We start from the raw sequence: 17307 nt of genomic DNA, 5'->3' as shown, positions 1-17307 counted from the left end.
CCTACCCTTTGGAAGAGGCCTTTTGTTTAGTGCTGCCGCCTAGCGCCAATGTATTTGTATTAGAACTACCTTCTATTTTTAAGACACAGGGGGCGTTATTTACGTTCGATTCCGTACTGTACGACCCTACCTAAACGCCACTAAGGATTCTGGGAGGATTTCGGTGCCTTTTCGTAGGTGGGGGCACAGAGGCAACGTTATAGATATGGGGGTTACCAATCTATCCCTCTCTGCTTCAAGGTTAGGTTGTTTCCCCTGGCGCCAACTCCAGATGGAGCCACACACCTTGTTGTGATATTTCCCGCCTCTGTGGTGTTTTTGCTTGTCCCCTTATATTAATGGAATAGTCTATATTACGAACGAATGAGGTAGCTAGAGAAGTAGCTTTGCACTTGGACTTGGAAAAAGAATATCGTGTAATTATTAACTAGTCATACTTTTTGTCGAAATGTGGCAGATTAACAATTATTTCCCGCGAAATGTCCAACACGTGTCACGATTGTTTTTCCCGCCCCAATGTCAAAATAACGTCCTTTAAAAAACATTTAATTGACATTAGAAGTAGATTATGGTGAAGTTATGGAAACCTACAACATTTAACCAAAAATATATTTTTTTGGCCTCCTATATTAAATCGTATTTAGAATGTTAATTTTGTTTGAAACGTGTTTAGAATATTAAAAATTCCGATTAAAGTTATGTTTAGATTGAGTAGAAAAGGTTTAGTTCGATAAATAGTGTTTAGTTTGGATTTAATCATGTTTTGCGTGATCATATCTTGTTTACATCTCGTTTCAATTGATTAAATCATGATATAATATTTAAAGTTGTATATATACCCAGCCTAACAAGTAACAAGAAGTAATGCGTCCCTTGGATTTAATTTTTTTTTAATATAACTCGCTTATTTTTGCATAATCTACTTTGGTTAGAACCAAATTAGAATATTCCATAATATCGTATCTTCTTAATCTAAGTGCAAACTTCACTGTTACTAATAATGACATCACTACAGACTACAATTATAAAAATGATTCATATGAATTTCCTAAGAACAATGACAAAGTTGGGGTAGTAATAATAGAGATAGCAGTGCACTAGCTATAATTCTGAAACTTCCTTTAAAAAATAAATAAAAAAATAAAATTGGATGTCTGAATTTTCATAGATAAAACCAAACCTCGTAAAAATATTATATAACAGTCGGGTTTTGTAACTTTTAAATTTTTGACTTAGAGGAAATAGGTGAGATGGAGAAGGAGAAATTCTCCCAGTGTACCTCTTCCACGCCCCCTGCCTTTGGTATAGAACATTTCAATGTAACTAAGAGGGAAAGACATGGGGGTAAAACTCTGCCCTCTATCTCGCTTTTTGGCGCCTGCGCTGTAGAGACTGCAATGTATCAACCCTCTTGAATGTCCCAATACTGAGGGTGGCCTACCCCCTTATTTTGCGTTGAAAATGTCTATAGGGGAATGTTAAGTGCTTCCGTCTAGCGCTAGTTTTCACGAATTAGCTTCTATTTTTAAGACACAGGGGGGCGGCATTGTTAAGTCGTTTTGGTAAAGGACGACTAGCCTCTACCAAAACGTTATTAACTGAGGATGCTGGGAGGACTTCGTTGCAGTTCTGCCGTAGATGGGGGTACAGAGGCTTCGCGATTGGTATGGAGATTGCTACTCCATCGCATATCTCTCCTTTAAGCTTTTGGAAGCCGGAAGTTTGCGAGATGTTTCTTCCTGTTTACTTCCTCCAATTTCCAATTCTTCTATCTTGAAGTTGAAGGTTTTGAAACTACTAGAAGGAAGCACGCAGCCTAAAATTTTATAGGCCTAAATTGTAATGAATCGTTAGTTAAGAACGCAATGGGTTTTCTTTTGCAAAATTGGGCTTTATTACTCGAACCCTGATTGTTGTAACCCCAAGTATTAGGCAAAGTTGGAAAAAGAAAGAAGTAGTGCTATCACATACTGAAAGAATTTCCATGTATCTCCTGGAATTCATACAGCTTTTAGGAATAATTTTGTCCCCTTATTTCCCATGTTAATTTCTATGGGGTTTTTGTGGGTATTCTGGGCTTGAGAACTTACTATAGTGTAGTTCTAAAGAACTAGAGTTAGAGAACTTCAAAATTAAGATGGCTTTAGGAATGAGATGTTATAATTAAAGTGTTTAAGGACAATTCTAATTTAATTTAAGGGGCCCGACTCAAAATTTATTTCCATAGAACCATCCCACTGTACACGGTCCTATAATTACCCTCCCTTTTTGGAAAACACCCTGTATTTGTCCCCAAATGAAAAAAAAAAACCATAAAACTTTAAAAATGGAAAAAAATTAGACTTTAATTTTATACAAGATAAAAAAATGCATCAAAATCTATGTAATAGAATCATCATTATTTAGCTATTCAGGAATCAGGACAATAAAGAAATGAAACTTAATGATATAATTAAAGCGCAAATTGATGTTATTTGGGAAGATGAATTTGGGTCGTTATCCTTCTTAATGTAGGTTTCGTTGTAGGTGATTGTTTGATCGTTAGGTTGCAAAGTTGTCGTGTCAGACAACTCGGTAGTGTCCACTACGTTGCCGTCACACGTGACAGTGTCGCAAACGGTCAACAACGGAAGGGGTAGTTGACGTCTAAGGAAGACTTCCATGGTTTGGGCTGCTTCCGGTCCGCAAGTACTGAATGTAGGGTAGGCAACGCATTCGAAGATTTTGTGAATTCCGCTATGGGAAGAAATTAAAAGTTTTTGTGGGTAAAAATTTGAGAAGGAAACCAAGGGGATGGTCACTATGATGTATTTTAACAACATTGTCCTTTGTGGCAAATTGGCGATAGAAGTACATAGAACATTTTCGACTCAAAATCGATTTCCCAAAGAACAAACATCCCCCTTAATTTATGCCACCAGACTTATCAGAAACACCTTGTATAGTATATTTGAGAAAGTGCTTCGTTTGATATTTATGATCTACACATTCACAATTAGTTAATTTCCCAATTTGGTTAATTAAATTGCAATAAGGTTGATATTAATTTGCAACACTAAGCAAATTAAGGTTCATTAGAAGTGGTTTGAATATTGGGAATTCGAGATTAGCCCCTCTTAGCATTTAAAGGTCACCGATAAAAATATTGTATTTTCATTGTTTTAACTCGCCTAGTTCATCTCTGTACTAGTGTTTATACTAGTGTTTTTTATACTTTTGTAGTTGGGATATTGTGCATTTTAGAAAGTGTTATTTACTTAGTGTAAGAAATTTTACGATACACTCTATTTGAACAACAAGTTGTTTAAACGCCCCCTAGGTTTGATTTTAAGTAGAGCACGCATTTTTAACGCTTTTGGGTTTTGGGTGGGGTTGTCACTTAAACTCGTTATAATTTTAAAGATCAATTTCGACTTGTTTTCTGGTTCAAAATCTTTTTAAGTGAATTTAAGCTTCATGGTAGGATGGCCGAGCGGTCTAAGGCGCTGGTTTAAGGCACCAGTCTCTTCGGAGGCGTGGGTTCGAATCCCACTTCTGCCAAATTGTTATTTTTAAATAGTTAATTAGTTTAAATTAATTAAATGTGCAATTTAACCTGGCTAATGTGGCACACATGGTAGGATGGCCGAGCGGTCTAAGGCGCTGGTTTAAGGCACCAGTCTCTTCGGAGGCGTGGGTTCGAATCCCACTTCTGCCAAATTGTTATTTTTAAATAGTTAATTAGTTTAAATTAATTAAATGTGCAATTTAACCTGGCTAATGTGGCACACATGGTAGGATGGCCGAGCGGTCTAAGGCGCTGGTTTAAGGCACCAGTCTCTTCGGAGGCGTGGGTTCGAATCCCACTTCTGCCAAATTGTTATTTTTAAATAGTTAATTAGTTTAAATTAATTAAATGTGCAATTTAACCTGGCTAATGTGGCACACATGGTAGGATGGCCGAGCGGTCTAAGGCGCTGGTTTAAGGCACCAGTCTCTTCGGAGGCGTGGGTTCGAATCCCACTTCTGCCAAGTTGTTATTTTTAGTTTAATTAGTTTAAGTTAATTAAGTGTGCAATTTAATCCGGTTAATTTGGTGCTCATGGTAGGATGGCCGAGCGGTCTAAGGCGCTGGTTTAAGGCACCAGTCTCTTCGGAGGCGTGGGTTCGAATCCCACTTCTGCCAAGTTGTTATTTTTAGTTTAATTAGTTTAAGTTAATTAAGTGTGCAATTTAATCCGGTTAATTTGGTGCTCATGGTAGGATGGCCGAGCGGTCTAAGGCGCTGGTTTAAGGCACCAGTCTCTTCGGAGGCGTGGGTTCGAATCCCACTTCTGCCAAATGTCTATTTTTAAATAAAATTTGGAACTAAGCCTAAATTTAAACCATTCGATTTTAGACCAACGTTAATACTGATACAATACATAGAGGATTTACACCAGGAGGCGGCCAAGCTATTTGTTACTGCACTTTGCAGAAACCCACAGTATTGTCACCAATATTAAATCATTCATTAACATTTTAGAAATTATACTAGACCGTAATAGTAATACACCAATCAGATAAAATGATATTCATCAGAGAAATAAAATAAACTTAATTATTTCCTAGTAATTTTCCGTAACTAATGATAGCCTGAAAGGCTCTGTAATAATTTAAATTAGAAGAATAATATAATATTATAATAGTTATTAGACGGTAAGACACTTTTAAGACTTTGACCAATAATTAATTCAACTTTAAATTATTTTGCGCACCAGATGTCAATTTAAACTTAATTATATACCCCTTTCCGGGAATATCAGGGAGGGAATTTGAAATTTTTTTATTTCTAGATAAAATTTTTTATATTGAATCGTTTAGTATCACAACCAAAAAATGCCCCCAAGCCAGGACTTTGACTTTTATTCAATTTAAAGGGAGGGTGAATGGAGAAAGTATTTTTTTGGTCACTAAGTAACGATGTAGCTTAAAGGGATTGTGAAACTGATAGACCCTTTGCAAGGATCGCAGCGGTCCTATAATTCCTATAAAGTCCTATATTTTTGAGCATGATCTGTGTTATCCTATAATTTCATGAAAGGTCCAATATAATATCCTATATTTTTGAACCTGTCCTATATTATTCTATAATTTCATGAATGGCCCTATAATATCCTATAATTTTTGACTTAGTTTGGGAAGTTTTCGTATAGTTTAGCATCAAATTTATCGAAATTTAGTTATCTCTTTTATCGAGATCACATTTGACTAGACATGTCCGACATTGCTTCAAAGGCTCGCTCAGGATTTTTTATATATTATATTTTAATTCAATTAAGTTCCTCTGAATTTTCAAACTAAAATCCAATTTGTTGTTTTTTTCTTAAAATGTTCTATATAGTTTAAACCAAAATAGTACTATATATGCACATTTTAGTCCTATATTTTCCTATAAAAACACATGATTTTTTCCTCCTATAAAATCCTATAATTCCTGTAAAAAATTCCCATTTTCCTTATAAAGAATTTTAAATTTTGACTGGGCTCCCTGCCCTTTTCAAAGGTATATAAAGGTGGTCAACTCACCAGACTCTATTTACCCCCTAGACTTTTGAAAAAGTGTCTATTTTATTTCATCCTCACTTTAAATTAAAATTACTTTTATGTGGGAAATAGCCTGAAGGGACGAAGCTACCCATCTTTAGGTGGAATTCAGGAATTCTTTTCCCAAACCAGTATTTAGTAGAACTATACTTAAATTTTAGATCTAAGCTTAATTAGTATTAATTTATGGGCTGTACCTTATGGATGGTCTTTCTAATATAGTAGATTTAAAAGTTAAATTAACTTTTTAGGTCTATTTTTTTATTATGTAATGAAATTTTCATACCAGCATAATGATCTTTTCTCGGCTGGAGTTGCGGTTCCATTTTGCATGTGTAGAATTTGATTTTGATCGCTGACGATGTTTTTAATTTCCCCCGTACATCTGTTGAATGTGTCCGATAATGGGCCGAAACAGGGTAAATGTGGAATGTATTCTGTAATGGTGAAATTGATGTTAAAATGTTTCTTTTGCTATTTGGTACATAAAGGTCCTCGTGGTATTTTGAAAAACATCGGTCAAATTTCGCACCTAAAACTTTAAACCTCTCTCTGTTTTTCAACATTTTATAATATTTTGCTTTTCTAGCTTTAAATAAAATTTTTTACAAAAATTGTAAAACGCACGTGGTGGCTTTGAAAAGCGCGGGGAAGTTTTGGTGCCTAAATTTTTAAAACCATTTTTATCCATAATTTACAATATCTTTGCTTTTCTAGCTTTAAATTGTAATTTTAACTTAACTTTTATTAATTTCACCTAAAATTATAAAACACACGTGGTGCTTTGAAAAACGCGGGAAAGTTTTGGCTCCAAAATTTTCAAAACTATTTTTATCCATAACTTACAATATCTTTGCTTTTCTAACTTTAAATTGTAATTTTAACTAAACTTCTATTAATTTTTCCGCCAAATTTGTAAAACGCACGTGGTGGTTTTGAAAAACGCGGGAAAATGTAGCGCGCGCCAAGTTCCCCTGTAGGTCTCGCGCCCAATACACGCCCTGTCTTAAGACGCTTGACTCTCACGGGCTTGTGGCGCAACGGATAACGCGTCTGACTACGGATCAGAAGATTCCAGGTTCGAATCCTGGCAAGCTCGGAACGATACTTATTTTATTGTAATTAATTAATTTAAATGTCATTCAAAAGATTAATATCTTACTTGTTCTGAGAAATTTGCACGTTTCTAGTAAATCCTTTCCACTTTCTTGAATATAATTTTCTTTGGTTTTTGAAGGATGACAATTGTCAATGTAATCTTCGATACATTTTTCAGCTTCATCGACACGACTGTGTTAATTGAGATTAAATTATTAGGCTTAAATGCGTAACAATAGTTAATTAAGATTAATTTGATTTTTAGGCTTAAATACACAAAAATAGCTAATTATTATTATATATTTAGGTTTAAATACAACAATAGATAATTAGGATTAGTTTATTCCGCTTCAAAAAATAACAATAGCTAATTAAAATTAGATTTTTAGGCTTAAATACATAACAATAGCAAATTAAGATTAGATTTTTAGGCTAAAATGCATAACAATGGTTAATTAAAGTTAGAATTTTAGGCTTAAATGCATAACAATAGCTAATTAAAATTAGATTTTTAGGCTTAAATGCGTAACAATAGCTAATTAAAATTAGATTTTTAGGCTTAAATGCGTAACAATAGCTAATTAAAATTAGATTTTTAGGCTTAAATGCGTAACAATAGCTAATTAAAATTAGATTTTTAGGCTAAAATGCATAACAATGGTTAATTATTATTAGATTTTTTGGCTAAAATGCATAACAATGGTTAATTATTATTAGATTTTTAGGCTAAAATGCATAACAATGGTTAATTATTATTAGATTTTTAGGCTAAAATGCATAACAATGGTTAATTATTATTAGATTTTTAGGCTTAAATGCATAACAATAGCTAATTAAGACTTGATTTTTATGCTTAAATGAACAACAATAGTTAATTAAAATTAGATTTTAGGCTTAAATACATAAAAATAGCTAATTATTATTAATTAGGATTAGATTATCCGGCTACAATACACAATATAACTAATTAAAATTAGATTTTTAGGGTTAAATACATAACAATAGTTAATTAAGGGTAGATTTTGGAGCTTAAATAGTTTTAGTAGTTAATTATAATTTTTACCTGCAAACATTTTCGATGTTTTCTTTAGTCACAACCAATTGATCATGATCTAGCGTTGTCGTTAATAAGTAATCACTGCATTTGTGAACTATGGCCTCTTGACACGTGTCTGGCTGACCTTGACCTTTTATGGCTAATTGGATTAGATAAATTAGGGTTAGTTTTAATTTTAAAGGGTTAAATTAAAGAACAAAGCTTCCTATGAAAGTACTATAAATTCTATACTATGGTTAAATTAACTGACGCATTTTCCCATGAAATTCATGGAATTATTTACAAGACATACATTTGACTCATGTACCCACCCCATTAGCAATTTAGAACATTTATGACCAATTGAACATTTTAAAAATCAAAACTCCTGTCTTAGAAGCGGTAAATTTTCCCATAGACATCCTATATTTTCCCATAGATATGCTATACTTACAACATAGAAATGGACTAAAAGTTTCCTCTAGAAATCGACTATAATTTTCAGATAGGCATCCTATATTTTCCCATAGAAATTGACTATAAGTTCCCCATTGAAATCCTCCGTATAATTTTCCCTATAGAAATCCTCCGTATAATTTTCCCTATAGAAATCATCCGTATAATTTTCCCTATAGAAATCCTCCGTATAATTTTCCCTATAGAAATCCTACGTATAATTGTCCCTATAGAAATCCTACGTATAATTGTCCCTATAGAAATCCTACGTATAATTGTCCCTATAGAAATCCTACGTATAATTGTCCCTATAGAAATCCTACGTATAATTGTCCCCATAGAAATCCTACCTATAATTTTTCCCCACAGAAATCCTACCTATAATTTTTCCCCACAGAAATCCTACCTATAATCTTTCCCCACAGAAATCCTACCTATAATTTTTCCCCATAGAAATCCTACCCATAATATTCCCCATAGAAATCCTACTTATAATTTTCCCCATAGAAATCCTACTTATAATTTTCCCCATAGAAATCCTACCTATAATTTTCCCCATACAAATCCTACCTATAATTTTCCCCATACAAATCCTACCCATAATTTACTCCATAGAAATCCTACCTATAACTTTTCCCACAGAAATCCTACCTATAATATCCCCATGTTATAAACATTACTAATTATTAACCTAGAAAATATTGAATTCAACTATAACGAAAAATATATTTTTAAACTCACCTGTAAACAACAAACTGAAAGTTAATCCATTTAATAAAAACATGGCGAACTTTATTAATTATATGGCACTAATTAAATATAACAAATATATATAAAAACTCGCAATTAATTAACTTTTTAATTAATCTAAAAGTCGTGATTAAATCCAAAATAAAAGCCCAAGAAAAATAAAATGACTACGCACGACCGACACCACACCACACCGGATTTGAATCCTTTGGATTCCGTCTGACTAATGAAGTCTACGAAGCCCTTAACCAGTCTATTTTAATGACAGGTGCACCAACCCTTAGTACAGTCCATAGGGGGAGGGACGAAGCGTGAGAAACACAAGGCCTAGGTTAACTTTTGTCCCCCCCCCCAATTTCCTCCTCCTAGAAAATATCTTTGATTTTTTATTCGGAAACCGAAAAACCGGAAAAAGGTGTACTGTTGTACGCCATCTTTCGTGTGTGTTACATAATGACTCAGAAAAAATAAATTTCCCTTGTGGAGTTAATATGCTGAGTGTTACTGTACCTTTAATAGACACTTTTTCAAAAGTTAGGGGGAGGTGTGTTGACTCAGGGATAGATTTAATTTTAGAAGTAGGAATGGAGAACGGCTAATTAGTATTTACTTCAGTCCGACTCATAGACCACCCAGTATAGAGCCCCTCCCTCCAAGACGTAACGAACAGTTTAAATTATCTTACTGGCTCACTTGAACTAAGTTTTGATGACGTTGCAGAAGGGGACGGCGAAAAATACTACGTAATTCCTTTTAATCTCTGTCGCTATGACCCGCCTCTTCTTTCATACCCCCCCCCCACGTCCCGTGGAAGTGGGTCCAGGACTTTCACGCGCGCCCAGATTACTCTGTTCTCCATTCCTACTTCTAAAATTATATCTATCCCTGGTTATATAATTTAAAATAATTACTTATGAACAGTGCGAGTGAAAACCGCATCTTTGCTATAGACAGGTGGTAGTTGACCTTTGACTTGAAAAATCCATGGCCACAGATGGAATTTTGAAAAAGTGATTTCATAAGTTCATCACGACTCAGATACATTTATTTAAAATTTCTTTAATTAAATTTAAATAATTAATAACAAAATTGCTCAAGTCAAATCATCGCTGAGAATCAAAACAACCTAAGGAACATCAGGGATAGATTTAATTTTAGAAGTAGGAATGGAGAACGGTTAGTATTTACTTCAGTCAGACTCAGCCCACCCAGTATAGAGTCCCTCCCTCCCTCCAACACGTAACGAAAAGTTTAAATTATCTTATTGGCTCACTTAAACTACGTTTTGATGACGTTGCTGACGGGGACGGCGAAAAATACGTAATTCCTTTTTACCTCTGTCGCTATGACCCGCCTCTTCTTTCATACCCCCCCCCCTCCGTCTCGTGGAAGGGGGTCCGGGACTTTGACGCGCGCCCAGATTACTCTGTTCTCTCTCCATTCCTACTTCTAAAATTAAATCTATCACTGGGGACATACATTATCACCCCCAAAACCCCAAATATTTTTTTGCTCTGTTATAAATACACACTCTTTATATCAACTCCTGATTACATTAAATATACTTGGGAGAGAGACGTATTCGAGTTAACAGAATTAATGTAGAAATCTTCTTAGGAAAGTGCAATTTCCTTTGAGGAATTGAGCCGGATATCCACCCTTCTACGTATTGAAAGAGTGTTAGTGAACACTGAACAGTGAGGCCCATTTCGTGGGTAGGGTCATGCATGGTTTCGTCGTGTAAAAAAAGGTTTGCTACGCCCACTTTGTTACTAACTTTTTTTTCTCTTTACAAAATTACGTCAAAAAATTCGTGTAGGTTTTTGTTTTACGCTATATCGCTATTCAACCGAAATTCGATGCTTGTCAAGTTCGAATTTTTAAATAATTTTATGGAATTTATTTTTTTATATTTTTTTACTGAAATTATTCTACTCATCCCAATTTTTTTATTTTATTTCATTTGTGATAATTTATCGGCTGCATAAGGAATGCATACAGTTAATTGGAATCATTGTGTGTCCCACCAATATCTTCTGTGTTAATTTCTATGATTTCGGGTTTTGTGGGCCGGGCTTGATATCTTACTATCTGTCACCCCTCATAATAGGGACTTTGCAGTAGTACGTCATACAACGTCACGCTACCTTCCACTAGTGCTAAAAAACATACCAGGAGGAGGGGCTTATATAGCTTTCATTCTGTAAAGAAACATACCATAATGGCGCTAGGGGCGGAGTTAAGCCCCAATTGCCAAGCCCCTATAGAGAGCTTTCAGATGGGATAGTAGTACGTCACACCCTCCCAAGTCTTACCGGTGTTCTGGTAGTCATATTGGGTGGTCTCAGCTTCATTCCTGATTTAAACCCACCAATATGGCAGCGTAAATTATGCCATAAGACTCAGCTCCTCCTCCAACTGAAAGCTCTCTATGGACCATTTTGATGTAACTAATAGGGAAAGACACGGGGGGCAGCTTTCCATCTTGCTTTTTGGCGCCTGCGCTGTAGTATTTTTTTATGAGAGTGCAATGTATCAAACCCCCTGTATGTCCCAACACTGAGAGCTGCCTGTATGAGAGTGGTCATACGCGCAAGGTGCAACAGACAGAGGGACAGATTTTTAATTCGCTTTGGTAAAATTCGTCATACATATTATTTAGTCTATAGCTCCTCCCACAAAAAAGCTGAGTGAAAATGGCTGGTACACAATGATTCTTAGTAGCTGTATGTATTCCTGGTTATTATAACGACTATCCCAAATTATAATTTAGGCCTAAACGTTTTATTTTTCGTTGCATTGTGCTACTTTCTTAATTATTAGTTAGACGCAGGTGTCTTGTCTAGACCAAATAATCTGTAAAAAAATATTAAAAAGTTAAAGAAAAATTAAAATCCGTTGCAAATAGACAATTTTAACGACTAAAACTAAGAAAAGAATGCATTTTTTTGCCTCGCTTGAACGCTCTGGAATTTTATTTAGAAAATTGATGAGATCTAATTAAATTTCCTGCGATTCTAGTTATGTCGCGTTAAGCGTTACGTAACATCGATGTGTTGCTATTGCTACTAATTAGTAATTCGAATAATTTTTAAGGTGAGGTTTTTTAAGCGAAATTTGAAACGTTTCTTGTTTTAAATTAAAGGTTTTTTCTATTTATTTATTTATTTATAGTGTTTTTAATTTTAAATTAAATTTGCAATAATTACGAGATGGATGTTCGTAATAAAATCATAAGTTTATAAGATATGTTCCTCCATAAGTTTGTCACTAGTTAATAAGAGCTTGTTATGAAGTGACGTAGGTGGAACGTCATAGATTCGAGGCAAAGCGACATACGCCTGGTGAGGCGCCGTCAAGCTAGATGGAAGTCCTGCAAAATTAACCACCGAGGGTAAGACTTCAATTCTCGCTTCCGTCGTTCTCGAACTAGTTATCTCGTGCTGTAACTTGATTCTAGCATTACGAAGTATAGGTAGTGTCATACTTATCAAGTAACATATCTTATAAACTTATGGTTAAATAGTAATATATACCTGTTCTGAGGTTAAATTTGAAATTAATTATATAATATGCATTTTAAAATCAAATTTATTACGGAAATTATTATACATATTTAAGGCAATCAGATAAAAAAGAATTAATTATTCAAAATTAACAGTAATTTAAAGGCAATTAAGAGTAACACTTTGCCAAAATAATAATAATAAAAACAATAGCTATAACTTATAAAATACCTTTTATATTAAAGTTATGCGATGTATCATAATGAACATGAGATAGATATTTTAACCTAATATTCTTATATACCTAACAATGACTTTAATGACTCAAGACCCTATTTAGAAAATCCCTAGTAAAAATTTGGGCGATAGCTCGTTCTACAATCGTAACAATTTGATGAGTAAACCGATTTGCTAATTGAGTGGCTAACATTGAAGCTTGACCCGAGAATGACCCCAAACCATCAATCCTAACACTTAAGCCTTTGAAGGCATCGACATCGAGGGCTTTAATACCCGGTGGTTTACCGTCGAATGGTACCCTAATATCTAATTTCATGTCCATTCTTCGGAGCCAAGTATGAGCTTTACCATTCAAGGAACCCCCTGTTAGCCAGATGGGTTTGGTCCACAAGAAAAAGCCCTTGATGACCTGTTTGTTTCTTAGACTGACGCGTAAATTCATTGACTCTTTCGTGCAGGTGTTGTTGACTTTGGCCACTCGTACTAAGGTGTTCATCTTTGATACTTGACCGTGGTGTAAGTTGATGATCCAGTCGATGTTGGGTAATGCCATGGGACTCGGTAACTCTTGGGCCACGCCTTTCATCAAGTCGTCTACCATTTCGTCAGGGTCGAAGAGGTCGCAAAAGGCTTTGTCGTCTAAAGTTTCTGTAAGTGGAAAAACACAAATATTTATTTATTAATTTTTGTAAAGAGAATGGGGTGACTTAGTTGCAATAATCGCTTATGGTCGCGTCTAGTGCGCATGCGCTTGGGTTAGGTAAATAGTCTGCTACTACCATCCCTAACCATTTATTCAGATAACCTAACCGACCACATTGCCAAAAACAACACACCTTACAATAACATAAACATCTTCTTCCACTACATCCACCATTGCGGCCTAAACTATTACCCATTTTGCTTAATAACTGGGGGGGAAAACTAACCATTTATTCAGATAACCTAACCTCATTGACAAAAACAACACACCTTACAACAACATAAACATCTTCTTCCACTACATCCACCATCGCGGCTCAAACTAATACCCACACTCACATCGTACCAAAAGTTAGTTAAAAACGTTATTTAATTTTGAAATTAATAAATATTAAAGTACTTACGACTTCCAACGTAACCCAAACATAATATTAGCATTGCAGACACTAAAATTCCTTTAATTTCCAACATTGTTTTGGTAAATAATGTTTGCAGAGTCGGGGATACCGGTTCAGCACGACTTAGCCACCGATGAATTTAGATCCAATGTGTTCAATCTTTCTAAATTTATAATAAATTTCTTTAGCCTCGTGGCAGGCAAGTGGTCCTCGTGAAATGTTTCAACCGATAATGATAAGGTCCAATCACAGGCAGCTAGAGTTCGGAAAAGGGGAATACGTAGCCCTCTATTTACACATGACGAAAACCCAGGCCCAATTTACAAACCCTTTACGTATGTACCTAAAATTTTTCCATTCTTTTTGGACCACCCAGGCTTTGGTAAGGCAATGTTTGGTCAGAGTTGGTCTTGGACCCCTGGACTGCATGGACTCAAAGGGTAAGGGTTGGTAGCGCTGTCCTCGCGGGTTAAGTTCAACTTAACTTGGCACTGGGGTTAAGACTAAGATCGGCTCTTTCCTTATCGAAGGCGACAAGTAGCTTAGTGCAAATAGATTTTGACTTATCTTATCGAGTTTGAAGGACAGTTTTAAATGGCATTTTACAATAATCTATTGTAATCTTTTGGGAATGTTTTTGATTTCAAGTGTAAAATAGTGGGATTTTTTAAGGGGGCTACTTCTTTTTTCTCGTTCGTAAAGAGTTCTATGGCATCGGTTTTTGACGTCATAACATGAAGGTATAGAGCTATTTCAGTGGGGGAAAAATTTCGTCTGCTACGAAAATTGGGCCTGCCTTTGAGTGTAGGGCGGACATTTTATGAGGGTTTTCTCTATGGGCAAATAGCATTGGTGACGTAGCCATTACCCCCTCTGAAATAGCTCTATAGTGGCACTATGTGTTAACTACCCGTAGAGCTTAATATAGTCAAAGGCAGGGATGTGCCATTACTTTATTTCGGTCATTGTAAATTATAATTATTATGACGTTTTGACGTTGTTAACAATGCTTAATCATGAATGGTTTGAGCTTAATTGTGAATGTGCAATTATTAATTAAATTTAAACACTAGACATTATGGTCTCCTCCCCTCATTCTGTGTGTTGGATTCTCTGTATGTAATTTAAATTACTTCCGAAATTTAGGGTTAGGGGAAATTTTGTGGGAAAGTTTATCTTGTAATGGCTTTTAACTTTTTTTTTGTCCATTCATAAAAGGTGGGGAGGGGTTAGGCGCAGTTGTAACATGATGAGTTCATTGTCCGGGTTCTCCTTAGCATTTTGTGGGTTAGGTGACTTAGGTTTGATTTAGTGTAAGTGGAAAGATTGGATTGGGGAGTTTAGCTTGTAATGTGAGGTTTTTTTTTGGTCCGTTCGTCATAGGTAGGGGTTAAACGCAATTGTGACGCGAAGTCATTGTCGTGTCTTTGTCAGTATGTTGTTTTGAATTCCCATGGGTTATAAATTGGTTTGGGGTAAGAAGGGCTTCTGACGTCATTGATTATGGGGGAAGTTTCATTCTTTGAACGTTCATATATGAACGTATAAAGTTTCCATGATTTGAGATTTAGGAAATATATCGCGAGATTTGTAATCAAATGTTTGATTAAATTCCAAACATATCACAATTGAATTACGCTTTGAATATACAAACAATATGATATCGTGATCAGAATTTATCTTTTTATTGATATTGATATTGTTATCGATAAATATTTAGGTAGTATTTTGTTTACGACTTAAACCCTAAAACAAAATATTTTTAATATTATTAAGTTAAAACAGGGATAGATTTAATTTTAGAAGTAGGAATGTAGAACAGAGTAATCTGGGCGCGCGTCATAGTCCCGGACCCCCTTCCACGGGACGGGGGGGGGGGTATGAAAGAAGAGGCGGACTGGTCATAGCGACAGAGGTAAAATGTAACTTCGTATTTTTCGCCGTCCCCGTCAGCAACGTCATCAAAACGTAGTTTAAGTCAGCCAATAAGATAATTTAAACTTTTCGTTATTACGTGTTGGAGGGAGGGGCTCTATACTTGGCTATAAGTCGGAATAACTGAAGTAAATACTAACCGTTCAATCCATTCCTACTTCTAAAGTTAAATCTATCCCTATTCCCTTGTTAAAAAATACAGTTAACAGTTATTTACTAAAATAAATACTGTTCAGTTATCATCAACTTCATCAGTCAAAATTCAGATATTTTAAATTTCACATTGGTCTTAATCTTAACTCTTTATTAATAGTTCGGATTAATTTTGAGTATACTTAATCCAATTTGATATCGTTTATTTCAAGCCTACTTTTGGTGAAATTAAGTTTAAAGATCAAGTTAGATAAATATGAAGTTCATCCTCATTGAGAAGCCTTCAAAACCATCCATGGACGAACGATACTTGGTCGTTCTGTTCATGGTTTTGAAAACTGAATGCATTTGTTGCCATTTGAATTTTTACCGGTAAATAAACAAGACAGGTGCTGTCTTCTAGTATTTACGCGATGAAAATAACAATAAAATGTAATATTCAAAAATATTTAAAATAATAATTTATATTCTACTCTGCTAATATTACTATTTTATATTCAACCTTTTAATTAGCATAAACGTAAATAAATTAATTATCTTACTATTTAAAATGTACTTATTCAACGCCATCTATCTAGTGTCTTGAACACTATCTGTGGTATAGGAATAAAATAATCTTCCTTTGAGAATTTTTCGATTGTTGTTGTTAAGAGTGTATAGACACGAAAATGAAAAGTAGCAACTTTAGACAAATAAAGGGAGACTTCTGGGGGGTAAACGTAATTTTACTGGACATTAAGCGAGAATTTTATTAAACTCTCCTGCGCCTACTTACTTTATTTTTCTTTTATTTGCCATTGATAGAGTGTCCCTTAGTTGAAAACATCATAAAAGTTACATTTTCAACTCAAAATCCATTTCACAGATCATCCCCTTTATTTCTAATGGCCATTTCAGAAGCACCATAAGTTTATTAGATATGCTACATGATAAGTATGACACTACCTATACACGTTCATAATGCTAGAGACTACAGCTCAAGATAACTAGTTCGATGGGGAACGTCGGAAGCGAGAATTGAAGTCCTACACTCGGTCGGTTAATTAATTTTGCAGGACTTCCATCTAGGTCCTATTTAGTCTGCATTACTAAGCCTTTGACAGCAGAGCCTCACCAGGCGTACGTCGCTTTACCTCGAATCTATGACCTACCTCAATCACTTCAAAATTACAAGCTCCAGTTTCTAAGATACCAGTGACAAACTTATGAAACACCCTGTATATCTTAATTTTTATTTGATAAACGGCTTAAAAACAGCTATTTATAGATTATTTCATACATCAATTTCGGTATTTATTTCTTTCTTTGAACAGCAAGTTTTAAAAATATTCATATAGCTTCCTAATTTTTCCGTTGACACCGAACAAGCACGATTTCAAAAGAACAGCATTTTCTTATAATAGCACTTCCTTTTCGTATTGTTAAAGAATTGAAAAGAGCAAATGATAAGAGAGAGCCAAACCAAGAA

General features: G+C 34.9%; 2 protein-coding genes and 7 non-coding genes across 9 annotated transcripts; 7 read left to right on the top strand and 2 right to left on the bottom strand.

Moving 5' to 3' along the window:
* Positions 1-2349: 2349 nt before the first annotated feature.
* On the bottom strand, positions 2350-9118 carry LOC149679737 (uncharacterized). Its single transcript, XM_089835748.1, has 5 exons — positions 8897-9118; positions 7727-7859; positions 6728-6855; positions 5852-6002; positions 2350-2736 (listed from the first exon to the last, which is right to left on the bottom strand). The coding sequence occupies exons 1-5, from the start codon at positions 8937-8939 to the stop codon at positions 2418-2420; spliced, it is 774 nt and encodes a 257-aa protein (XP_089691874.1). The 5' UTR covers positions 8940-9118; the 3' UTR covers positions 2350-2417.
* On the top strand, positions 3459-3540 carry TRNAL-AAG (transfer RNA leucine (anticodon AAG)). The gene has a single exon. It is a non-coding gene; the product is annotated as a tRNA-Leu (tRNA).
* TRNAL-AAG (transfer RNA leucine (anticodon AAG)) lies at positions 3616-3697 on the top strand. The gene has a single exon. It is a non-coding gene; the product is annotated as a tRNA-Leu (tRNA).
* TRNAL-AAG (transfer RNA leucine (anticodon AAG)) lies at positions 3773-3854 on the top strand. Its single transcript has one exon. It is a non-coding gene; the product is annotated as a tRNA-Leu (tRNA).
* On the top strand, positions 3930-4011 carry TRNAL-AAG (transfer RNA leucine (anticodon AAG)). Its single transcript has one exon. It is a non-coding gene; the product is annotated as a tRNA-Leu (tRNA).
* Positions 4084-4165, top strand: TRNAL-AAG (transfer RNA leucine (anticodon AAG)). The gene has a single exon. It is a non-coding gene; the product is annotated as a tRNA-Leu (tRNA).
* On the top strand, positions 4238-4319 carry TRNAL-AAG (transfer RNA leucine (anticodon AAG)). Its single transcript has one exon. It is a non-coding gene; the product is annotated as a tRNA-Leu (tRNA).
* On the top strand, positions 6592-6664 carry TRNAR-ACG (transfer RNA arginine (anticodon ACG)). Its single transcript has one exon. It is a non-coding gene; the product is annotated as a tRNA-Arg (tRNA).
* A 3360-nt stretch (positions 9119-12478) lies between the features above and the next one.
* Positions 12479-14016, bottom strand: LOC149679736 (uncharacterized). The gene is made up of 2 exons (XM_089835573.1): positions 13758-14016; positions 12479-13299 (listed from the first exon to the last, which is right to left on the bottom strand). Exons 1-2 carry the CDS (start codon positions 13822-13824, stop codon positions 12728-12730), a joined length of 639 nt encoding a protein of 212 aa, XP_089691699.1. The 5' UTR covers positions 13825-14016; the 3' UTR covers positions 12479-12727.
* Positions 14017-17307: the final 3291 nt, after the last annotated feature.

This window comes from Phalangium opilio, unplaced genomic scaffold, assembly GCF_054372755.1.
Source record: "Phalangium opilio isolate 3A_F unplaced genomic scaffold, DU_Popi_V2 ptg000041l_1, whole genome shotgun sequence".
NCBI lineage: Eukaryota > Metazoa > Arthropoda > Arachnida > Opiliones > Phalangiidae > Phalangium > Phalangium opilio.
The sequence above is the reverse complement of the archived record's forward strand: the minus strand, read 5'-3'. Positions and strand labels throughout refer to the sequence as shown.